Source organism: Trichosurus vulpecula, chromosome 4 (assembly GCF_011100635.1).
Source record: "Trichosurus vulpecula isolate mTriVul1 chromosome 4, mTriVul1.pri, whole genome shotgun sequence".
NCBI lineage: Eukaryota > Metazoa > Chordata > Mammalia > Diprotodontia > Phalangeridae > Trichosurus > Trichosurus vulpecula.
In genome coordinates, this window is record NC_050576.1 from 339,123,135 (window position 1) to 339,144,464 (window position 21,330).

The 21,330-nt window shown below is 40.4% G+C and overlaps 1 protein-coding gene across 1 annotated transcript; it reads left to right on the top strand.

The window, feature by feature from the left end:
* The first annotated feature begins 9,000 nt into the window (after positions 1-9,000).
* Positions 9,001-21,006, top strand: ACOD1 (aconitate decarboxylase 1). The gene is made up of 6 exons (XM_036755755.1): positions 9,001-9,007; positions 13,153-13,286; positions 13,407-13,634; positions 16,067-16,156; positions 18,380-18,585; positions 19,935-21,006. Exons 1-6 carry the CDS (start codon positions 9,001-9,003, stop codon positions 20,887-20,889), a joined length of 1,620 nt encoding a protein of 539 aa, XP_036611650.1. The 3' UTR covers positions 20,890-21,006.
* Positions 21,007-21,330: the final 324 nt, after the last annotated feature.

The following is a 21,330-nucleotide window of genomic DNA, read 5'->3' on the forward strand; positions in this document are numbered from 1 at the left end:
AACTGATCCAGTCCTTGGTTTCTGATAGTTTTCAGTCTAATATAGACAATCCAGATGTATATAGATTAGGAATTATTTATATCATGCATATTCAGTGAGATAGTAAGAAATGTGAGTTTTTTACATAAGCCAGAGATCAGAGAAAGAGTACATACCCGTCTATATTCATTAAAGAATATAAGTTGACTAACAACATTGTGCGATGACCAACTTTGATAGACTTAGCTCTTCTCAGCAATGCAATGGTCTGACAATTCCAAAAGACTCATGAGGGAAAATTCTATCCACATTCAGAAAAGGAACTATGGTGTCTGAATGCAGATTGAAACGTACCATTTTCTTTTTTGTTGGCTTTTTTTTCTTTCTTGTGGTTTTTCCCTTTTGTGCTGATTCTGCTTTTACAATATGACTAATGTGGAAATATGTTTAATATGATTGTACGTGGATAGCCTACATCAGATTGCATGCTGTCTTGGTGAAGATGGAAAATTTAGAACTCAAAATCTTATTTTAAAATGTTGAAAATTAAAAATAAAATGAATAAATTAAAATTTAAAATGAAGGGGAAATTTAAGTTTCATAAAAAAAAAAGAATATAGGTCAACAATTCCAGGGGATTCATAATGAAACATGCTAGTCACATGCAGATAGAGAAGTGTGATATACTCAGAGTACTGACTGCGGCATATTTTTCTTGGACGTAGCTAATGCAATAATTTGATCGGCTTAACTATATGTTTCTAATGGGATAATAATACTCTATCCATCCCTCATCAGTTTTCCTTGTGCTCTATTTACTTGTGCATGTTTTTTTCCTCTCAGTAGAACATAAGCTGCTTGAGGATAGGGGCAGTTTTATTTTTACCTTCTCTATGCTCAACACGAAAAACCCATTCCTTATGTCTTGCAGATAGAAGTTACTCAATAAATGTTTAACTGACTTGAATTGTGTTATGCTACAAAGCACAACAAGTAGGGTTAATTGTTCTAATCAGTTCTATATTTTTTCAGGGCAACCAACAGTCAAAACATGTTGCATCTTGTTGGGAAATTATTTTCATCTCTGTGCTGAGATTATTTAATAATTTCCTTTTTTATCTTTTTTTACATTAAACTATTTACTGTTCATTTGTCAATTACCATCCTTCCTATCCTAGTGGAAAGTGAGCTCAACTATGAAGGTGAAAAAAAAATTACAGGATAATACCCCAAAAGGCATATTAAAAATACGAATCTCCCTACATTTGGAAATTAGTTTGGAAATGAATCAAGGTTCATATCTTTACCTGTCTTTTTATTTCAGCATCACCCTCAATGTTTTCTTTCTTTACAGAGAATCCTTGACGACCTGGATTCTCTTTAAAGAGCTTCCTATTGTAATATTAATTAAGTTGGGACTTTTTTTTACTGTTTTAGAATGCTAAATTGTCTTTGATTGAGCCTTACTAGGTGCAAAGCTCCAGGCCCAAACCCCTAATTACTAGGTGCTCAGCTTATGTGGGTGTGAAGCCCTCAGGGTCCTAAGGGGAGTTGCTAAGACCAGAGCCAATAGTAGGCGCCTAAGTTCTGGTCGTTTGATGACCTCTGAAGACTGTATGAAAAGAGAGAACAGAGCTATTTGCTTGAGGCTCTTACTCCTGGAGGAGTGTTGGTGTGAGACTCTGGGCAGCCGTTGTGAGAACCTCCTGGTATGTCAATCCGGATGTTGATGGTTCCATGGTAACTATGAATTGTATTTGGTCTGTTTATAATGTATGTTTGTAATTTGTTTGTATTTGCTCTGAAGTTCAGGGTGCTGGCTTTTTCCCCTGAACTAAGTGAATGATATTTGTATGTTGGATTGAAATAAGATTGTTAACCCTTTAACGCTACTTTCCTTAGTAAAGCAGATCAAAAGAACCTGTGCTGGCAGCGTTCTTGTTGTTGGGCTTGGGTTGGTCTTTCACCCCCACAACAGCTGCTAGCCGAATTGTTGCAACACCTATATGCATGACACTGGGCTAGCTGCCAGGCACACTAAGAGCAAATAATAGTCTGCCTTTAAGGAGTTTACTTTCTAGGAAGGAGAATAAGGCAGATGCTTAAAGAGCTTCATTACAAGTGAATACACAATAGAAATCCAAACAAAAAATCGAGTAAAGAGCTAACCCTCATACCTGGGGATTTAGAGAAAACTTTAAGGAACCGTCTGGTCACACCTGAGCTTGGCCTAAAAAGAAAGCTTTATCACCCTAGAGTTTTGTATATTGCTCCTTAAGTATCTAGTACAATGTTACCTATGTGGGCATCCAAGAAAGGTACATGTCTATTGAAATGTCTCCGTCAGTGTACATAAGGTCCGATGGCAGTAAGAAATGAAAGTTCTTAAGCAGGAAATTATTTTTGTGGTTTTCCTCTCAGAAAAAAAAAATATATTTAGGGGAAGTGAAAAAAAGTCATTCCATTTGGGGCTCAGAGTCCATTACAGAGCATTTATAAAGTAAGTTTTTGTTGATATTCTTTGTTTCTTACTTCATCATAGTTATCCCAAGTATTTCTCCTCTCCCACCTCCCAGTGAGCCAACCCATATGACAAACAGTATTTTTAGAAGGTGTATTGTTAATGTATTTTTGCTTAATTTGAAGATCTTCCCATCCATTAATAGGCCCATGTGACCTATTTAAATCACATGGAAGCCTAAGTCACGTGTGGTAGAATGAGCTTGCAGAACGAGTGGAACAGGAAAGGATGGAGCAGGAAGGAAGTTAGTGATAGTAGTTAGAGCAGTGGGAAAGAGAGGAAGCAGGCAAGGACAGCAAGGATTATGAGTGTTTGTTTGTGGGAAGGCCCCAGCAGGAGGAAAGGCTTTGGGATGGTATTGCTCCCTTCATCGTCATTGTGTATTCTTTGCTGCTATGATAGATTCGGTTTACTGGTGTTGGGACTTGGCTTTCTGGTGTCTGAATAAGTGTTTTGCTTCTGTCCTCTATATGGAGAGTCTGTTATATTTTGCAATTCGGAACCATGCCAGAATATTCATAGCAATAGCAACAAAGTCAGTACAATTGATTAATACATTGAAAAAAGTCTAAAAATACATGCAATACGTAACACCTGTGATCCTCCAGCCCCCATAAAGGGGTAGGTTGGGGATGTCCTCCCATATAGATTCATTCTAGTCCCACTCGATCTTTATAATTTTGTCACATTCACTTTTTATTTGTGTGTGTGTGTGTGTGTGTGTGTGTGTGTGTGTGGTTCTTTCCATTTACATTGTTGTGATCATTGTGTATGTTCTTTTCTTGGCTCTGCTAACTACTTACTTGGCTACTGCATGAGTTCATATAGATCTTTCCATGCTTCTCTGTATTCGTCACATACATTTTTTTCCACACAGTAATGTTCTGTCACATTCATGAACCACAATTTGTTTAGCCATTCCCCAAATGATGAACATCTACTTGTTATATGCTACAATTCTTAACTATCACAAAAAGTGCTGCTATAAATGTCCCTTACTCATGACTTCTAGTAATGCAGTCTCTGGTTCAAAGTGTACAGACATTTTAGTCACTTTATTTGCACAATTCCAAATTGCTGTCCAAAACTGTTGTACCTTTTTATCACTCCAACAGCAATGTATTAATGTGTTGGTCCTTCTACAGCCCTCCAACATTGACTGTTACCACTTTTTAGTCATTTTTGCCAATTTGCAGGGTATGAGATAAAATCTCAGGGATGTTTTGATTTGCAAATCTCTCTTATTATAAGTGATTTGCAGGATTTTTTGGTGTAGTTGCAAATATGATGTCCCTAGCTGTCTTTTCTTGTTTGTGTTTGTGTTTTCTTCCTTGAAAATAGATGACTAAGGGGGCAGCTAGGTGGCACAGTGAATAGAGCACCGGCCCTGGAGTCAGGATGACCTAAGTTCAAATCCGGTCTCAGACACTTGACATATGTACTAGCTGTGTGACCTTGGGTAAGTCACTTAACCCCAATTGCCCTGCCCAAAAATAACCCAAAAAATAAAGAAATAAAGAAAATAGATGACTAAACCCTGAGATGGACGTGTCTAGCCTTGAAAGTAGTCTTGTTAGTTCAATAAATTGGAAGTTCACCTACCCAGCAAAACTGACTATCATGCTCCAAGGCAAAATATGGACTTTTAATAAAATAAAGGACTTTCAAGCTTTCTCAGTGAAAAGACCAGAGCTGAGTAGAAAATTTGACTTTCAAACACAAGAATCAAGAGAAGCATGAAAAGGTAATCAAGAAAAAAAACAAGAAAAAGAAATTGCAAGGGACTTACTAAAGTTGAACTGTTTTGTTTACATTCCTACATGGAAAGATGATGTGTATGATTCATGAGACCTCAGTATTAGGGTAGCTGAAGGGAATATGCATATATATATATATACACATATATATATGTATGTATGTATGTATAAGTGAACGTGTATGTGTGTATAAATGTATATATATATATATATAATATACATATATACACATATATATACAGAGAGAGAGAGAGAGAGAGAGAGAGCAGGCACAGGGTGAGTTGAAGATGAAGGGAAGATATCTAAAAGAAATAAAATCAAATTAAGGGATGAGAGAGGAATATATTGAGAGAGGGAGAAAGGGAGAGATAGAATGGGGTAAATTATCTCACATAAAAGTGGCAAGAAAAAGCAGTTCTGTAGGAAGAGAAGAGAAGTCAGGTGAGGGGGAATGAGTGAATCTTGCTCTCATCAGATTTGACCTGAGGAGGGAATACCATACATACTCATTTGGGTATCTTACCCCACAGGAAAAAAGGAGGAAGAAGATAAAAAAGGGGGGGGATGATAGAAGGGAGGGCAGATGGGGGTGGAGGTAATCAAAGACAAACACTTTCAAAAGGGGACAGGGCCAAGGGAGAAAATTCAATAAAGGGGGATAGGTTAGGAAGGAGCAAAATATAGTTAGTCTTTCACAACATGAGTATTGTGGAAGGGTTATACATAATGATACGCATGTGGCCTATGTTGAATTGCTTGACTTCTTAAGGAGGGTGGGTGGGAAGGGAAGAGGGGAGAGAATTTGGAACTCAAAGTTTTAAAATGTTCAAATGTTCAGATGTTCAAAAACAAAAAAAAAAGTTTTTGCATGCAACTAGAAAATATGATACACAGGCAATGGGGCGTAGAAATTTATCTTGCCCTACAAGAAAGGAAGGGAAAAAGGGATGGGAGGGGAGTGGGGTGACAGAAGGGAGGGATGATTGGGGAACAGGGCAACCAGAATATACACCATCTTGGAGTGGGGGGGAGGGTAAAAATGGGGAGAAAATTTGTAATTCAAACTCTTCTGAAAATCAATGCTGAAAACTAAATAAATTTTAAAAAAAAGAAAAAAAATAAATTAGGAGTTTCTGGGTCTCTCGGTCATTCTTCATTGGAAGCCAGAATTCTACATTAGAAAGGATGACCTCTGATGGAAAGATGAGCACAAGGTCTCTCCTGGCTTACCAGAACACCCTAGACATGAGACAAAAATGCCAGGGTCTAATGCTGAGAAAGTGCCCTTAGTAGAGGAGAGAGTGGAGCACCCTAATCACCCTATCCCCTCACCCCCCACCCTCAGACCCAGCAGTGATTTGTGTATTTATACACCAAATTGTCATGGACTTGAAAATGCACTTGATGTTTAGATTGGTTTCATCGAGCCTAATCAATTCTCAGTTACTAACACAGTGATAATCTCAAAAACCTGAGATCCATGAGGCTCATTTGTGGCAAAGCTGCCTCTGCTTTGAACATTTTGGATATTAAGCCTTCTCTTCCTGCTCTTTTTTTTGAGGGGGGAAGGCAAGGTAATTAGAGTTAAGTGACTTGCGCAAGGTCACACAGTTAGTAAATGTGTCAAGTGCCTGAGGCCCGATTTGAACTCAGGACCTCCTGACTCCATGGCTGGTGCTCTACTCACTGTGCCACCTAGCTGCCCCTCTCTTCCTGCTTAACACCCTTACCCTAAAATTTTATAGTCACTTCCATACCTAATGTTCGCATTTCATATCTCTTTTACATTACCCTCCTAGAACCAGATGTACCTGATACATTCCCTCCCCCACTCCTCATCACCCTTAGCTGCATGTGTGAGCTGCTGTGCTATGGAAATGATGTAAACCCACATTCATACATACTTTGACTGGGTATTGTGCCAAAGAGTTTGGTATGCAAAGTCTAAGGCAACTTCTTTGAAGGACCATCACTGACCCCCTTTCCTTCTCACTGTCGTAAAGAATATCCCACCCAAAATTCTGGTGACTACTCTGATTTTATTTATTGACTTTTTAATTGATATTTTCTGTTTCTTACAGAAGGTGCCCTCATCCACCTTCCATCCCCTGCCTGCAATTGTTTCATTTTATTTAGGCCTTATGCCTCCCTTGGTGTGAGTTAAAACACGCCTCTATAAAGATTTATTGCTTTATTCATTACTGATCTATCTGATTCTTTTATGAAACCTCTATGTACCATAAATGTTATGACAGAACATAACACCGATGAATAGAGGCATTGACATAAAGTATTGAAATCTGTGTTTACAATCTTTCCGACTAGGTCAATGTAAACTAAGTAGTCACAGCAGAATGACCAGCATTAATTTGTAAACTATACTTTTGAATCTGATTCTGCCTTGAAAACATACTGGCAGCCTCCTGAAGGACCAGTTGAATATCTTGATCTGGTTTTCTTATTTTGGTATAATTTCAGAGCACTTTTCTGCTTGGAATATTCCTTAGAGGATCCAATATTAGTGAAAGTGACAGAAGGGAGGGTCACTTCCCCCTTGGAAAATGATCTTCTGAATCAGAAGGAAAGATAGAGATTACTGCCCCAATTTTATGGTCCTTATCATAAGCAAGCCCTCTGAGAGTCAATGTTCACTAGTTATCCACAACAGTTTCCAAAGCACGTACCAACCCCTTCTACCTCTAAATGAATGAAAGCAAATTACTTCATGTAGGACTTTCCTGTTTTAGGATATCAGTTCAGAGCACTATGATGACGAACAAAGTTGCTTGCGTCTGCAATTTGTCTTGGGCATGTGTTTCCAGAAAGAGAAGCACTAAAAAGGAAGTAACTGTACTCTCTCTGCTTTCAAGCATGGGAATGACTTCAGTAAAAACAAAAACAAAAACAAAAAAAACCCAACAAACCTTAAGGAAGGGAGGAGTTGAAAAGAATTACACATCATTCTGTGACTTCACATGGACATCGTGAGATAGTAAGACTCCCAATCTAAAAACCCTGGGGAAATCTCCCACTGGAGTCCAGTGATGATAAGAAATGACTCAAAACACCTACCATCCCATCAGGTCTCTGACCAACAACATTACCATACCGAGGAATGAAAATTTGAAAAACTTTTGCAAGCCACTGATGCCAGTGAGGACCAGTGATGTGTTGGGGCCAGTTCTAACTGGCTTAAATTTTCAGTGAGTGTTTTCATCTTAGAAATTTTTTAAAAAGCTACAAATCAAGGCTTTGTTTTATTGTCTAAATGTTGATATGCAGATTACACTTAATAGTATGTCCTCAGTACATTTTTTTTTCCAGAGAGCTGGTTGTTAAATATTTACCAGATATCACTGGCCTTGGACTCATAAAATATTAGGTCTGGAAGACACCTTAGAGATTATACAATCCAACACCTCATTTTAAGGGCATTTTAAACCCCAAGAATTAGAGGTAAGTGGGATGGCCAAGATCACACATCCAGATTGCCAGAGCTAGGACTGTGACTCATGCTTCCGGCTCCTACTACTCTTTCCATTACACCACTCAGGGAGTAAATACTGATCAGTCAGGGTCTCATGACAAGGTCCAACACTTGGGTCAGGTCATGCTGTGAAGACCATCAGTCGATCAACTAATCAACAAGTATTTCTCAAGGGCCTCCTATGCCCAATGCTGGGGATACAAATACGAAAGTGTTCCTGACCTCAAGGAGCTCAGTTTACTGTAAGGGAGAATGCAACATGTTCACAGATAGTGAGTGTGTGTGTGTGTGTGTGTGTGTGTGTGTAGTGCAGACTCTGTAGCTGTTCTCCTAACCCGTACCCACACTGGCAGGCTGGGCCCCAGGAAGTATGATGACCGAGACCCTCAGCCAACGCAACCACTTCTCTGTTGTACTAAGGATGTGTTCAAACTTATCAAACAATCAAAGTGAATTCTCCCCTGATACATATATCAGGGCTTGGCATCTTATTTACTCTAAATAGAACCAATTGTTTGATTTATTCAATCATTCCCTCTCCCCTTACATAATAAATAAATACGAAGTGTTTTGGTTGGAGTGTTTATGGAAGGGGGAGATTTGCAACTGTAAGAATCAGGAAAGGCCTCTTGAAGGACTTCAGGCAGGTTCCAGATGTTGATGGTAAGAAGAAAAAGCGTTCCAGGCATGCAGTGGAGAGATGAAAGATGGTGTGTGGCAGATGCGGAAGAGCAAGCAGACCATGTCTACAGACTCATAAAGATGCCTCAATCCAGACTCTGAAGGGTGACAATTTTATCATGACTGACCTAAATCAATCGCCTAATTAGAACTGTGGCAGAATTGAAATTCTGTTTGGATGGTGGCTTATCCTCAAAGAAATCACTCTTAACTGAGCTGGAGCATGGGGCAGAGGCTCTGAAGCTCTTCTGGGATCGCTGTTTGATGCCCTGGCCTAAGGGGAAAGAACACCAAGCAAAAGAGGCAACTGACAACTTGAGATCCATCTCTGGTTCAGTCAGTCATTCAGCTAGCTTCAGTAATTGCCTACTATTTGGCAGCTAGGTGGTACAGCAGATGGGGCCCGAGCCCTGGAATCAGAAAGAGCCGAGTTCGAATCCAACTTCAGACACTTACCTGGACAAGTCACTTAACCCTGCTTGCCTCAGTTTCCTCATCTGTAAAATGAGTTGGAGAAAGAAATGGCAAACCGCTCCAGTATCTTTGTCAAGAAAATCCCAAAGGGGAGACGTAAGATGGAGAGTAAGATGCAACTGAAATGACTCAACAACAAAAGGGCAGCTAGGTGGCCCACTAGATAGAGCACTGGCCTTGAAATCAGGAAGACTTATCATCATTCTGAGTTCAGATCTAGCCTGAGTCAGATACAACTGAAAAATGACTGAACAGTTTGCCAGGAGGTGTGTTAAGTAGTGGGGATACAGATTCACTGCTGTTTGTGTAGCTGGTGCTGGGGAGAGGAAGAGGAGAAAAATCTCTTCCCATGCCTCACTCCAAGGAGAACGAACATTGCTGTGATGCCACAAAGCATGGGGGAGGGGGTGAAGCACTTTTCTCTTCAATCGCTTATCTGGCCTAGGGAAAGGGTAATTCTTACTACATCAGTCACCAATCCTCTTTGAAATAATCCCTTTTTCCTATGAGGACCAAGAAAAGCAACCAGGAGCCACTGGATCCAAATGTCCCTTAGAAGGTGGTCCATGGAAAGGGGCCAAGGCACAGTCCCATCCCCACACATGCTCCAAAGGAAGTACTCCAGGCTAATTCCCTGCTCTGTTGGGATGGGCCAAAGAGCTATAGCTCATGATGGAGGCAATTGAAATGAAAATATTGGGGAAATGGGGAAATTCCTGGGTTTAGAGAAGGAAGTGACTGAGCAAAGTGAGGCATGAGGCAAGGCGTGGTGGGGGGAAAAGTTGAAGGCTTCTATAAAGGAACCTTGGTGCTTGTTCCAGTCACTGCTCAGCTTGGTTCCTGGGATTGACCTCCTCTTTGGCTCAGAATGATTCTCAAGGTATGATTATGTTATAGACTGCTTCCTTTGATTTGATTTCTATCTCTTCACTCTTTTTCCAGTTATGTGGTATTTTTGCTTTGAAAATGGCATTTTACCGCTTTTAAATAGAAACTCTGATTTGTAGATCACCCCCAAATACTAGTGCCTCCCCTCAAAAAATGTCCTTGTAGTTATTTGATTTATGTTTATATGTTTTCTCCCTTAATAGAATGTAAGTTCCTTGGGAACTCACTTTTTTTCTTTGTATATTCTGTGCCTAGTCCAACACCCGACAAATAGTAAATAATAATAAGTGTCTATTGATTAATTGAAAAATTGAATGCATCTTTTTCTTCATTCAAAACCATAAATATAAGGGACTTGATTAACTTTTTTTAATTGAGAAGATAAGTAAACATGACTTGCTATTAAGAAGTTAGTCAACTTCTATGCATAATGGGAATCATATTTTTTGTCTTCTCAATAGGTGTGGAAACACTGGAGGGAAGGAGATAATTAAGAACTGGAAATAAAATGCTTAAATAAAAATTAGTCAACATAGTATTACTTATTTTATACTTTGAGCACAAGCTTATCTTGTTGTTTTCAATAAATAGGACATAGAATGGCTGGAACCTTAGAAATTATTTAGTTCAACCCCTCTCTTTTTTTTTGAGGGGGGAAGGCAGGGCAATTGGGGTTAAGTGACTTATCCAAGGTCACACAGCTAGTAAGTGTGTCAATTGTCTGAGGTCAGATTTGAACTTGGGTCCTTCTGACTCCAAGACTGATGCTCTACTCACCACACCACCTAGCTACCCTCCTCTGTTTTTTCACAGGATGTAACTGAAGTCCAAAGAACTTAAGTGTTTTCCCAAGGTTAAATATGTAACAAATAATAGAGCTAAGATTAGAACCCAGAATCTTTGACTCCAGAACCAACAATTTTCCATTCCGCTACACTGCTTTCTCAGTTGACAAGAAAAAATCAATCAGATCCCAAAAGTAATTTTTAAGATAAGTGGGAGAAAGTAAAGTTCACAGGTTATTGAATAGTCATTTATTTCTTTCTCTTCATCTCATTTTTCTTATGTTCCTGGCCATTCCCTTTAGGGCCAACATAAGGTTATTCGTCCTTTGGAAGCATGACTTGTAGCATAGTGGAAAATGAACTGGTTTTGGAGTCAGGAGAGACCCGAGTTTTAACTCCATCTCTATTATATGCTACTCACCTGGCCTTCAGCAGTCCATTTAACTTCTCTTAGCTCTAGTTTCCTCATTTGTAAAATATAGCTGATAATACTTTATATAGCTACCTCACAGAGTTGTGGGGGGAGAAAGCACTTTATAAACTGCCAAGTGCTCTATAAATATGAATGACTATGATTATATAAAGTTTTCTAAGCAGGCTTCTCTATGGAGTGGCCACCCACATGGCAGTACAGAGTTGGAAGAGGCATTTAACAACCTACTCCGAGATCTCACTTTTGTATCTACTGTTCCATTGTTTTCCAAATGGAATGGACTTTTCACAAGGTAGTGAGTTCCTCATCACTGGAAGGTTCTCCAGAAAGGCCTAGAAAAACACTTGCGGGGATGTTGTAAAAGAGAGCCATACATCAAGTAAGGTTTGGACTAGACCAGATTAACCTCCTATATTCCTTCAGCTCTAAGGTCCTGTGACTTCAATGTTTGAACCTCATTCTATGGATACCCAACTCTTCCCCAGATGGTAGTGCCGTTACTGGTAGCCTGTTCCAGGAGAGAAAAAAGGAACTCTGCACTATCACTAACCAGCTCCAGTGTAAAGATAGACTTGGAAAGAGGCAGCATGTTTTAGAACTGGAGTTCCCAGAAATAGATACAGATATATATGTTGGTAAATCTCCAAATGGCTGCTGTCACAATGATCTCTTCTTCTTTTCCCATTTTAAATTGGGTTTTGCGGCAGTTCCTAGAACATAAAGTGGGAATGCCTCCCATTCTGCCTCTCTTGAGGCAGCTGGTAGAGTAATGGATGGAGCACAGGGCCTGGCATCAGGAAGACCTGAGTTTAGCCTCAGACTAGCTGTGTGACCCTGGGCAAGTCACTTAACTCTGTTTGCCCACTTCTTCAACTGTAAAATAGAGGTAATGATAGCTCCTACCTCACAGGGTCATTATAAGGATCAGATGCTTGTTGTGGTTGTTGTTCAGCTTTTTTCCTATTCTTTGTGACTCCATTTGGGGTTTTCTTAGCAAAGATAGTGGAGTGGTTTGCCATTTCCTTCTCCAGCTCATTTTACAGATGAGGAAACTGAAGCAAACAGGGTTTGTCCATCTGTCTGAAGCCAGATTTGAACTCAGGGAGCTGAGTCTTCCTGACTCCATGCCCCACACTCTGTCCACTGTACCACTTAGCTTCCCTCAAATCAACTGAGATATTTGTAAAAGGGTGCCTAGCACATAGAAATGCTTATTCCCTCCCTCCCTTCCCCTGGTATGGTGAAAAGAGCACTGGCTCAGGAGTCTGAGGACCTGAGTTCAATTCCCAACTCTGATGCTTACACAATCAATATGACTTTGGGTAAGTCACTTAATTCCCTTCAGTGTCAGCTTCTTCAAGCTGCAAAATGAGGGATCTGTAAAATGAGATGGCCTCTGGACTCCCATACTACTCTAGATCTATGATCTTTTGACTTATTATCTCTCAGCCCCATCTCGGAGACTTCACTGTTAAAATCCCAACATGCCAGCCTCCATTAATATCAAGGCTTTAAAAAAAATGAAAAGTAACTTATCACATAACAACAAAAAACATGGGGGGGGGGCCCTATACATATCAGGTGATTTAAAAATGCCTATTTCATGAAAATAGAAACACCTGGCTTAGATTTAGAGAATCTGGGGTTGAGACAAGTTGGTGGACAAGACCTTTAAGTCAAGAATAGTCAGTCATTGGAATTGGGGTCATTGGTGGCATGTTCCCCTCGTTGGCTTCAAAGAGATGAGACAAGGTATGGGGGTCAGGGTTAGCATGGAATGCTCAATAATGCAGGTATAGCTCATTGCAGACAACTGGTGTATTCTTAGAAAACTACGTGCAACTAAATGAGGTTGAACTCTGAGTAATTATACTGACCAGTCTTGGTCTCAGAGAATAGGTAATGAAACATACATCCCTTCTTCTGGCAGGGAAGCAGGAGGAATATGCCACATCCAAAAGTGGTTGTGATTTCAAAACAAAGGGCATAAGTAAAACTTGTTTTTGAAAAGTATACAAATCAAATCTTGTTTTAAATTCATGTTAAAAAAAAAGTTTGCATTAAAAACCCTGTCATGGTTCTTTTCGTAAAGCAAAAGGCCCTCGTGAAATGAAGATAATGATCACTCACTTAAACTGTTTTGTAAGGATTCAGCAGATTGGTGAAGTGGGAAATATTGGGACCAAATCTCAGCTCCCCCATAGCCATCTGGGTGGTCACAGAGAAGTGCCTGCACCAATCTGTGCTCAAGGCTCTTCGTAAAAGGAAGGCATTGGATCAGGTGATTTCTAAGGTTGCTTCTAGCACTCAGATTCGGAGTCTACAATTTGTTAAGTCTGTATATTAAATTCACTAATGGGGGGCACATAGCTATAAATAAAAATGCTAAATCCTCTTGTAGGAAGTTAAGTATACAAGTATAAATGCGCAGCACCTGCTGCTCACTGAAAAATCTTTCCTTTTTAAGTCCATCACAGAAAGCTTTGCCAGTGTCATCCATGGCCTAAAGGTACAGCATCTGACAGACCGAGTGATTCAGAGAAGCAAGAGGATGATCCTGGATACCCTGGGTGTTGGCTTACTGGGAACCAACACAGAAGTCTTCCACAAAACCACACAATATAGTAAAGTAAGAGTCTAAAAGTATATATTAGAGGTATAAGTATGCCTGATAATCAATGTGATATAACATAACATAGCATAGTTTAATAAAACATAATGTGATATGATAATATAATATGACATGACATAATATAGAGGGGTAGGACACTGTAGCAGACAGGGCTTGGAGCCAGGAAGATCTGTGGTCATGTTCAACCTCTGATACATGCTGTGTGACCATGGGCAAATCACAGCCTCTCAATGCCAAAGCAAATATTCTACCTTTCCACCAAAACCCTCCCCTATTCCTAACTTACTTGTTCCTATCAAGGGTACCATTATCCATCAAGTCACCCCATCTTGTAACCAAGGTGTTGTCCTAGACTGCTCACTCTTTCTCATGACCCCACCTCCAATCTGTTGCCAAGCCTGTAAATTGTACCTTCACGACATCTCTCCTAGATAGGTCCCCTTCTCTCTTTTCACATGACCATCACTCTGGTAAAGGATCTTATCATGCCTGGACTACTGCAATAGCCTTCTGGTTGGTCTCCCAACCTCAAGTATCTCCCCCTCGCCTCCCACCGTCTACTTGGCTTTCAAAGTGACCTTCTTAGTGTAGGTCTTACCACGTCACTTTCCCTATTCGGTAAATGCCAATGGCTCCATATTACCTCTAGGATCAAAGGTAAAATCCTCTGTTTGGCTTCTAAAGCCCTTAATAACCTAGACCCTTCCTATCTTTCCAGTTTTCTTATTCACTTTATTCACCTCCAGGTACTCTATGATCCAATGACACTGGCCTTCTTGTTGTCACTTGAAGAAGACACTCCATCTTCTTACTCTAGGGTTTTTTTGTTTTGGCTTTTATTTTTTACCAGCTGTTCACTATATCCGAACTGTTCTCCCTCCTCACCTCTGCCTCTCAGCTTCCCTGACTTCCTTTGAATCTCAACTAAAATCCCGCCTTAGAAAAAAGCCTTTCCCAATCCCCCTTAATGGAGAAAGGGAAGGAAATAAGCCTTTATATAGCATCTACTATGGGTTAGGCTGAGTGCCCTTATAAATATTATCTCGTATGTACGTACTCAAAACTCTTAATGCAGTTTTTTTGGAGGCGGGAAGGCAGGGCAATTGGGATTGTGTGACTTGCCCAAGGTCACACAGCTAGTAAGTGTGTCAAGTGTCTGAGGCTGGATTTGAACTCAGGTCCTCCTGACTCCAGGGCCAGTGCTCTTCTCACTGCGCCCCCTAGCAGCCACTCTTAATGCAGTTTTAAGCTTTAATAGCTTAAATACACACACACACATAGTCCATATCCATGATAGATACAAAAGTTGAGTTATGATATAGCAACATATATAATGTATAGAGTAAAAATAATAAACATGTCTATGATATAGCTACTTATAGAGTGTGTATATAGAGTAAAAGTAATGAGCTTTGTATAACATGTTATAAACACATATCTATGGTAGTAAAAATGAGTATAATGTGATATAGGCACTTACTTGTCATTAGACAAAATATGTCCAGCATATCTATAATAATAAATTTTGTATCAGAGAGACATGTTTCTATAATATAGGTATTTGGAGTATTTTTTTGGGGGGACCAGACTTGTGGCTTCACAACTGTATGGAACTCCCCATGATATGAGGAAGCTCCCTCTACCAAAGCATACTGGCATTTTCTTTGTACCTCCAAGTCTTAAACAGTTGCTTGAAGAGAATTTCTTTGAAGGATATATGTATATGTGTATATACATATTTTTATATATAGTAGCTTGTATGTTTATAATAATATATCATGCAATATATCATTGACAATATGCCTATAATAAATTAGATATATTTAGAGTCACTATAGCATAGTGGGTAGCAAACTGGTCCCAGAATCAAGAAGATTTGGATCCAAGTCTCACCTCTGGCACAAAATGGATGTTTGACCCCGGGCAATCACTTAGCCTCTAAGTGTTCCATGCCACTCTCTGAAACTATATTGCAGAACAGGTCCCAATCTCCAATAGGAGAGTAAGTTCCTCACCAGGCGCTCTGTGCCTTACACTGATAAAATCACAGATCTAGTTTTTTAAAAAACACACACATATATAATACACGTAATAAAAACATATATACGGTAGGTATAAATGTCTGGATCATCAATTTAGAACTGAAAGATTAAAAAACAAAAGGATGTGCAGATAAGTCGTACCTCTCTGCTCCTCAAAGCCTGTCTCTGCATCAGGAACTTGTATGAGAGGCTGACAGTCTTCTCTAATCTACATGTGAAGGAGTTGTACAATTGTCTGGGTCAAAGAAGAAGAAATTTACGGAATGTAATTTACATTTGTCATCAAAATTTGTTAGATTAATGACCCCAATCCTTAAAGAGGAAGGAGGAAGCAAGAGAGAGGCGGTGACCTGATGTCCTGATCTGACCCTTCTGCTTCCGTTTCAGATCTACAGTACTGACATATCCAGCTGCGTCTGGGGACATCCAGACCTCAGGCTCCCACCCACGTATGCCGCTTTCGTGAATGGAGTAGCTGTAAGGATCTTTATGCAGTTTTTCAAGTCTCAGATATTGATTATCACTGGTTTTTGTCTATGTGTTGTTTCTAAAGCTTTTAAAACAAACCCTTTTAGAAGTTTCATAGGATAAAATTATGAACAGATGAAGCCAAGGACTTGGGGAAAAGGAGGCTTTCATGAATTGCAGAACACTTTTAGGATACCCCAATATAAATCTGAACTCTTTCCCCAGGAGAATTTTCTCTGTGGCAAAAGATAAAAACCTCAAAGCCAAAGCACCTTCGTCTAGTGGGAAATATAAGACGGATACACACACAGTAAAGACGTAAAAGGAAACCTAAGATAAGCTTACGATGAGTGATATTGACATTGTTGGAGGATTTCAGAATGAAGAGAGAGCATTTTCAGCAAGGATAATCACAGAAAGCAGCATGGAAGAAGTAGCATTTAAGCTTGGCTTTGAAGGGTTTCAATAGGTAGAAACTTGGAAGGGGGAGGAGTAGGTCAAAGGAACAGGCAGGGAGGAATGATGTTTCCAGTGCCAGCACTGCAATCAGGAAACCGGGATCTTGATACTGCTTCAGATCCACACAAGTTGTACAACCATAGACAAGTCTTTTAACCTCTCAAAAAACTACATTTTCTTCATCTGTAAAATGGGTGTGACAATACTTGTGTTTCCCTGACTTTCCTCACAACAACTTAGGGTTTGTTGTGAGGATAGCACTTCAAGCAAAGCATTATATTACATCATATTATATATTATTTAGAAAACAGCAAGAGGAGGAATTTGACTGAAGGTTAATTTTTTATGTGGAAGTAGTTAGAAGCAAAACTGGACAGGTAGGTTAGGGCCAGGTAATGAAAGGTCTTAAATGCCCGGATGGTAGGTACTGGGGAGCTATTAAAGATTTTTTTTTTAAGCAGGGCACTGAAATAATCAAAGCAGTGGTTTAGGGAGATAGCATGACAGCTTAGAGATGTGAAGAGGCTGAAATCAGGAGGACAAATTAGAAGAGTTCTGCAGTGGGCCACACATGAGGGATAAGTGGCTGAGCAGTGCAGTGGGTATGGAGAAGAAGGGATTGAGTGAAAGATTACTGAGGAAGAAATAGCTGGACTTGTCAATTAACTTGATGTAAGAGGTGAGGAAAGAGGAAAAGTCAGAGACAACTACAAGGCTTCAATCCTGCATGACCAGAGAAATGAGAAGAGGAAGTCTCTTTAAGGCACAAAATAGTGAGTTCAGTTTTATAAATGTCAAGCTGCAGATAAAAGCAGGACATCCAGGTGGAAATATCCAGGAAGAATTTGGAAATGAAACAAATAAGCATGACAATATCCACTAAGATTTTATTTGAGAAGGCGGTGTTTGGAGTTGGTCTAGAAGAAAACTGCCTGTTTCCTTTCTCTGGATGCACATATTCTTTTCCACCTCTTCTTTTCTGAGACTAACTTTCTCTCTAGTCACTGTGCTCAGCTCCCCACCTTCTGGGAGGTGCCTCTGTACATCTATGCAGGAAAAACAAAGGGACCTTTAAGGCATCCTAGGCAACCGTCCATGAGCTTTTGACTTCCAATTCCCTAATGCTATCATTTAGTTCTAGTGTGCCCAGGGTATTTCATGAGTAGCGTGGGTTCATTTTTATCTCTGTTTTTAGAGTTTCATAATATGCTTTCAAGAAAAATCTCTTTAGTCCCTTCAAGTCCCCAGATAGATCTCCCTTTCCCTCTTCCTCTCCCCTTACACTTCCCTCCCTCTCTCCCCCTCTGTCTCCACCTCTTTCTTCATATCCCCCCAATCCCTTTCCCTCCCTCTCCTCCCCCCCTCTCCCTCTCTCCCCCCCCATAATCTCCCTCTCAGCTGCCTTTGAGTAAATGAAATATAGACATTTTGGGGTTAACCACAGATTTCTCTTAATACCTGCTATAAGAGACTAGTAAGGGGGAAAATATAGAAACAAAACATAGATAAGCTTTAGAAGCTTATATACACTGTTCCAGGCGGTTTCTGCGTGCTTTTAATTCCACAGCTACTAAACATCTGACACGAATTTGAACCCAGGTCTTCTGAACTCCACCCTAACCCACTCCATGCTCCTTCCTCAGACCTTAATGAAAATGTAGAGAACCTAAGACAAAATCTCACCTCTGACAAAGTTATCTTCTTCTGTGTTGTTTTTACTCCATTGGGACTGAAGGGAACTGAATGTATGTGTGTTTTTCCTATCCTACAAAGGTTCACTCAATGGACTTTGATGATACATGGCACCCTGCTACACATCCTTCAGGGCCAGTACTTCCTGTCCTCTTGGCTTTATCAGAAGTCTTACCTCGAAATCCCAGGGTCTCTGGACTTGACCTGCTGCTGGCTTTCAACATTGGGATTGAAGTACAAGGCCGATTAATGCATTTTTCCAAGGAAGCCAGTGATATACCGAAGAGGTATGGAGAGAATTTATCCCAGAGTTAGGCAGACTTGCCTCAGTCTTTGCTTCATTTACAAAACAATTGAAGCTTTTAGGGCTCTGGAGTAGTCCCCAAGAGATCAAATCTAATACTAAAGGCTAATTTTAACCACTAGGTGGCATTGCTAGCCACTATCCCAGTCAATTATTAAAAAAAAAAAAGATCAGCTGTTTGCAAATGCTGACACATAGTAAACACTTAACAAGTGCCTACTGACTGACTGATTCGTTCACCTGACCACCATAAACTCTACTCCACTTAGGGGAATTGCTGGTGAAACGCAGACTTTCTTTTGGTTCTTCAAGAAAGAGTAATCCCCAGGTCCACTTCTCTCTGAGTGGCTACACTCTTCTCCTTAACCAAAGGCTGAGATTAGTGAGGATTTACCTAATCAGAACAGATCTGAGATTTCTCACCTACCAGAAAACCTTGCCTTACTCCTGAACCTGCTACATTTCGCTAAGCCCTAGTCATGTGACATAATGGAAATAGCTCCCATTATAAACAAATGTGTGCATACTGTATGTGGTGATTTGCTCTTTTGTATGGTAATCAATAAGAGAAATAAGTATTCTATAATAGAAAATTAGCCACACAGCTGGAGACCCTTCTCTTAACCCTAATATTCCCCCAATGTGTAAGTAAGCATTCTCTTTACTCAGGAGCTGCAGGAAAGACAGGGCAGTTTATTTAGACTCCCCGCACCATACCTCCTGCATGCAAGGAAAGAAGTAAAGAGAATGCGACACAATTCACATCTAATTGTCAACTCATAGCACTTAGTAGGCCCAGTCATTAAATGAAGTGATGCTAGATCTGGGTCTCAGCTCTTCCTCATGGCACAATGGATAGTGTCAGGGAAGCCTGGTGAAGAATGAATCTCCTACAACCACTGGTTTTCCATTTAGTGTCCCATCCTTAGCAAGGACCTCCAACTGCTTCTTGCCAAGACTAACTAAGGAATGGTACAGTGATAGTCAAGGGCAGATCAGACTAAAATACCCTCATCATCATGCCCCCACTGTCCTTCTATCTCTTTGACCTTATCTGTAGTACCTCCTCATTGACTGTCCCATCTGCCTCATTTCCTCCCGAGATGTTCCCTGGGGCCCAGTTACTAGAATTGATGCCCAAATTCCCCAGAAATTTTTCTTTCACAGTATATCTGAGCATACAAGAGTAAAAGATAACACTGGCTCACCTTTCTAAGCCACCGCCCGCCCTGTGTTTTTATAATCCCTTGCAACGGGCTGTAGCCATGAGTATAACATCAACTTCTCTAATGCACTATAATTAACTGGCCTGTTCTGTGCTCTGCTTTCCAGATTCCATCCACCAAAAGTTGTGGGCACTTTGGGCAGCGCTGCTGCTGCAGCCAAGCTTTTAGGGCTTGACCGGACAAAGTGCAGAGAGGCCATGGCCATTGCCGTTTCCTATGCAGGGGCTCCCATGGCAAATGCTGCCACACAGACCAAACCTCTCCACATTGGCAATGCAGCCAGGCATGGGTTAGAAGCTGCTTTCCTGGCTTTGCTGGGCCTTCAAGGGAACCCAGAGATCTTGGACACAGAGGCGGGGTTTGGGGCCTTCTACTCCAAATATGCCCCACAAGCCCTACCAACTTTGGAATCTTACACTTTGCTGCTGGACCAACAAGACATAGCCACCAAGCGCTTCCCTGCCCACTTAGGAACACACTGGGTTGCAGATGCAGCTGCTTCTGTGAGGAAGTACTTACTCCCCACAGACAGGATCAAAAGAATTGTGCTCAGAATCCCTGATGTCAAATACGTGAATAGGCCTTTCCCAGTTTCAGAGCATGAAGCCCGACACTCCTTCCAGTTCGTTGCATGTTCTATGTTGCTTGATGGTGATGTCTCAGTCCAGTCATTCCACAAGAACCAGGTCAACAGGCCTCAGATAAGGAAACTTCTTGATAAAGTAGAGTTGGAGTACCCTCCTGACAATCACCCTAACTTTGATACACTCTATTGTGAGGTGAGTGTCACCCTTGAGAATGGAAATACCTTCACAGAACGCTGTGATACTTTCTACGGTCACTGGAGGAAACCACTGAACCAGGAAGACTTAGAAGAAAAATTTAGAGCCAATTCTTCCACGGTGCTCCCCTCTGAGGCAGTAGAAGGCATTATAAAAACAGTGAACAGATTAGAGCACATAGAGGATTGTTCTTTGTTAACCACACTTTTAAAGGGGCCTTGTCTACCAGAGACTTCAAAACTCACTCAGCATGTACTCTCCACCCACAGCCTCTCTTGATACTTCCAAAGGACTGAAGGGTTTTGACACTTTAGAGATTCATAGGATCATAAATGTAGAACTGGAAGGGCCCTTGGAAGCCATTCAGTGCACTATCCTCATTTTACAGATGAGGAAACTGAGGCACAAAGAGGTTATTTGCCCAGGGTCACAAACTGGTGTCTGAGACAGAATTTAAACTCAAGTTTTCTTGACTCCAAGTCTAGCACTCTGTCCACTATATCTCCTTAGATGCTATGATTTAGTAATTGTTTTCAAAGGGCAAGCACCTAAAACTTGGGTTCCCTATCAATCAACAAATTAAATAAACTGTGTTAAATCAGGCAAGACAAATTCAATTCAGATAGAAGTTTCACTAGGCATATATAGAAAAGGCAAGTTTATCTTACTCTGTTAAAAGTAATGGACATATTTCTTAAGGCAACATGAAAAATTTCAAGA

What these genes read in the sequence shown, in the direction of transcription:
- ACOD1 (XM_036755755.1), top strand. An exon ending in AAAGGAAGGCATTGGATCAG is followed by an intron (nt 13,287 to 13,406) that starts GTGATTTCTAAG and finishes ATCCTCTTGTAG; the next exon opens with GAAGTTAAGTATACAAGTAT. An exon ending in AAACCACACAATATAGTAAA is followed by an intron (nt 13,635 to 16,066) that starts GTAAGAGTCTAA and finishes CTTCCGTTTCAG; the next exon opens with ATCTACAGTACTGACATATC.